At 42.9% G+C, this 3,448-nt stretch overlaps 1 protein-coding gene across 1 annotated transcript in view; it reads right to left on the bottom strand.

Annotated features, from left to right (window-relative positions):
* Positions 1-1,615: 1,615 nt before the first annotated feature.
* The window catches only part of TBX15 (T-box transcription factor 15), a 161,500-nt gene continuing 159,667 nt past the window's right edge, over positions 1,616-3,448 (bottom strand). The window contains exon 8 of the mRNA XM_054163699.1: positions 1,616-1,882. Coding sequence (XP_054019674.1) covers positions 1,875-1,882 — 8 coding nt within the window. The 3' untranslated portion in view covers positions 1,616-1,874. The remainder of the gene's footprint in view (positions 1,883-3,448) is intronic.

The following is a 3,448-nucleotide window of genomic DNA, read 5'->3' on the forward strand; positions in this document are numbered from 1 at the left end:
CAGACCTCTGGATCTTGAGGCTAAACCAAAGTTCACCAAAATGGACAGAAAAAGGATAGGGCTTATCAGGAACTTTCCCCAGCAGAATCTTACCTGCTAAGCCTGCTGCTGCAAGTGTCCTTCAACAGCAGCTTGTTCAGGTGACCAAAGCAAACATGTCAATAGTTGCACCACCCTGATGAGTTATGATGGCAGTGCACAACGTTTCTGAGCACATCCTCCTTTCTTGCACCACAGCTTTGTACTGGCTCAGGTAGGCTTTTCCCCGCATTGTTCTGGAGGTCTCACCTCTGGCAGTGCATTCTGTGTGGTGGATGGGATGGAGTACTACAGTCCTATGTAGAACAGTGGAAGGAGATCAGTGCAGGTACCCTTACACATCAGCTTGGAGTTTGGTCTTTAATTCTGTTACGTTTGGGGGCTTCAAATGGGATAAGAGACTTTGTACCTATTCCTCCCCATCCCTCTCCTTTGCATCTCTCAGTCTTCTCCTTGTACTTAGCAATCCCTCATGGTTTCTTCTCTGTTCCCAGACTGTCCTTCCCTTTTTTGCTCTCTTAATTTGCTCCCATTCTTTTTCTTTCCTAGCCATCCCTTGCCTCCTCTTTCTACCTCAGAGGCTCCAAGCTGGCAGCCTCCCCACCCCTCATCCTTGCTTCTGCTCACTGCTGAGTTTTAGCCTTTTAATAAAGAAAAAAAGAAGAAGAAAAACAGGGGGGGGGAAAAAAAACCAAACACCCCACAACACAACAAACAAAAACAACCCCCAAAAACTCCCCACCAAAATCCTATCCTCCCATATTGTTTAACCTGTTGCACCTGGAAGCTGCTGCTGACACAGCTGTCAAAGAGACCACTAGTGAACTGCCCACTCCTGTGTCTACCACTGCAACCAGACAGCTTCCAGGGTAATAGGTAGGTTTTGCTCTTGTTGCAGTGGTTTTCAGTGTTGGGTTTTTGGTTGGTTGGGGTTTTTGCTTTGGTTTTTCTTTCTCTTTCTCTTTTTCTTTTTTCTTTTTCCTTTTTCTTTTTTTTTCTTTTTCTTTTTTTTTCTTTTTCCTTTTTTAAAGTTTTTTTTTCTTTTTTTTCTTTTCTTTTTCTTTTTTTTTCTTTTTCTTTTTCTTTTTCCTTTTTCTTTCTTTTTCTTTTTCTTTTCTTTTTATTTTTCTTTTTCCTTTTTCTTTTTTCTTTTTTTATTTTTTCTTTTTTCCTTTTATTTTTATTTTTTCTTTTTATTTTTTATTTTTCTTTTTTTTATTTTTCTTTTTCTTTTTCTTTTTCTTTCTTTTTCTTTTTCTTTTTCTTTTTCTTTTTCCTTTTCCTTTTTCTTTTTCCTTTTCCTTTTTCCTTTTCTTTTTCCTTTTTTCTTTTCCTTTTTCATCTTGGTTTATTTTCTTTTCCTTTTCCTTCCTCCTTCCTTTTCCCTTTTTCTTTTTCTCTTTTTCTTCTCCTTTTTCTTTTTCCTTTTCTTTTTCCTTTTATTTTTATTTTTTATTTTTATTTTACTTTGTCTTCTTTTTCTTTTCCTTTTTCTCTTCCTTTTCCTTTTTTTTTTTTGTCTCCCAAGGGTAGGACAAATTTTGCATCAGTTGACATTCATCGGTTATTCCTGCACTGCCCTGATCCAAATGGAAAGGAAATCAAAAGCAACTGTGTTGATCCTGGATTTGCCACTTTTATCCTTCAAAAGAAATGTAAGAAGTCACGCACATGTGGCAGGGAAGAGCCATCCCAGAGAGGGAGAGCATGTTACATAGTAAATATTGACAGATACGCAGCAGATATCTGTCCCACTCCTTGCTTTTGCTCTCTCTCTTCCTCTCTTCATTCTTCTCACCAGCCATTTCTTCCATCTGGCAGCTCTGAGAATAATCTCACCCACCTGTTAAATGAGAGAATGTCAAGTTAAATTTACAGCAGGGCCTGGAAACAGGATGCTACAGAAAAGTATTTTAATTAAAATCCTCTAATTGAATGCATGCTTCCCTGTGAAAAGGGAGCTGCCAAGAAGGGCCTAATGTCACCACCTCTATCCCCATCTGCCACAAAAGGAGGGCAATTGAAACCAGCTCTCAAGGTGGAAAGAGGAAAGCCCTTGCAATGCTGTGTGGCAGTTGCATTCCATTGCAGAGTGCAGTTTTTGCTTGTAAATACATCTTTGTCTGCTTCTAACTGAGTTGGTCTGGCTAAAAGTTAATGCTGGGCGGGAAACTTCAACCCCCCACATGCTGTTAGATGGAGCACAGCAGAATCAGAGCTGAAAATGGTACAACAGTTCTGCTACTTCTCGTCAGGCACTTTGCACTGTAACAAGTTGCCATGTATGTGTAAGGATGGGGCAACATCTATGTGAAATCTGAACTCTGACTAGAAATCTGGCAAATATAAAGCCTGCCTCTGACATGGAGATCACCATCACACAAAACTCCCTGGGGACATTTCACACCCTGCTTTGCTAGGCAGTCAAGTGGGAATTTAAGATGTGATTTACTGCAGTTGCTGGTGTAGGTGTGGGAATAGAAAGCTACATTTTGATAGGGAAAGGAAGGTGAAAAGAGCCAGCAAAAGGAAAATGTTTGGGGGTCCTATTCGGAGAGGCTGGATGACCATATCTGGTGCTTGTGGACAGGGCAGTGGAACCCCATCTGGACACACTGTCAGCCTGAGATCTGCTGTAGAATGTTTTCAGGCTGAATTAAGAAGAGTGTGGCCAGCAGGACAGGGGCAGTTCTTCTCCCCATCTACTCTGTCCTGGTGAGCCATTTACAGAGTGTTGTGTCCAGGCCTGGGCTCCCCAGTTCAAGAGAGACAAGAAACTACAAGAGAGGGTCCAACAGAGGGCCACAAAGATGCTGAGAGGATGAAAACGTATCTGTTAGGCAGAGAGTCTGAAAGACCTGGGGCTCTTTAGCCTGGAGAAGGGAAGACTTGGATGGGATACTATTGATTGTTATTGATTCTTAGCAATAGCTAAAAGGTGGAGGTCAAGAGGATGGGGCTGGCCTCTTTTCAGTGGTGTCCAGTGATAGGACAAGGGGCAATGAGTGCAAACTAGAACATAGTATCATAGTATCAGTCAGGGTTGGAAGGGACCACAAGGATCATCTAGTTCCAACCCCCCTGACATGGGCAGGGACACCCCACACCAGATCAGCCTGGCTACAGCCTCATCTAGCCTGGTGATTCTCCCCCTCTACTCAGCTCTGCTGAGACCACACCTGGAGTACTGCCTCCAGTTCTGGAGCCCCTATTAGAAGAGGGATCTGGAGGTGCTGGAAGGTGTCCAGAGAAGGGCCATGAGGATGAGCAGAGGGCTGGAGCACCTCTCCTATGAGGACAGACTGAAGGAGTTGGGGCTGTTCAGTCTGGAGAAGAGAAGGCTCCAAGGTGACCTAATTGTGGCCTTCCAGTATCTGAAGGGGGCTACAAGAAGGCTGGGGAGGGACTT

Source organism: Dryobates pubescens, chromosome 8 (genome assembly GCF_014839835.1).
Source record: "Dryobates pubescens isolate bDryPub1 chromosome 8, bDryPub1.pri, whole genome shotgun sequence".
In the NCBI taxonomy this organism is placed as follows: domain Eukaryota; kingdom Metazoa; phylum Chordata; class Aves; order Piciformes; family Picidae; genus Dryobates; species Dryobates pubescens.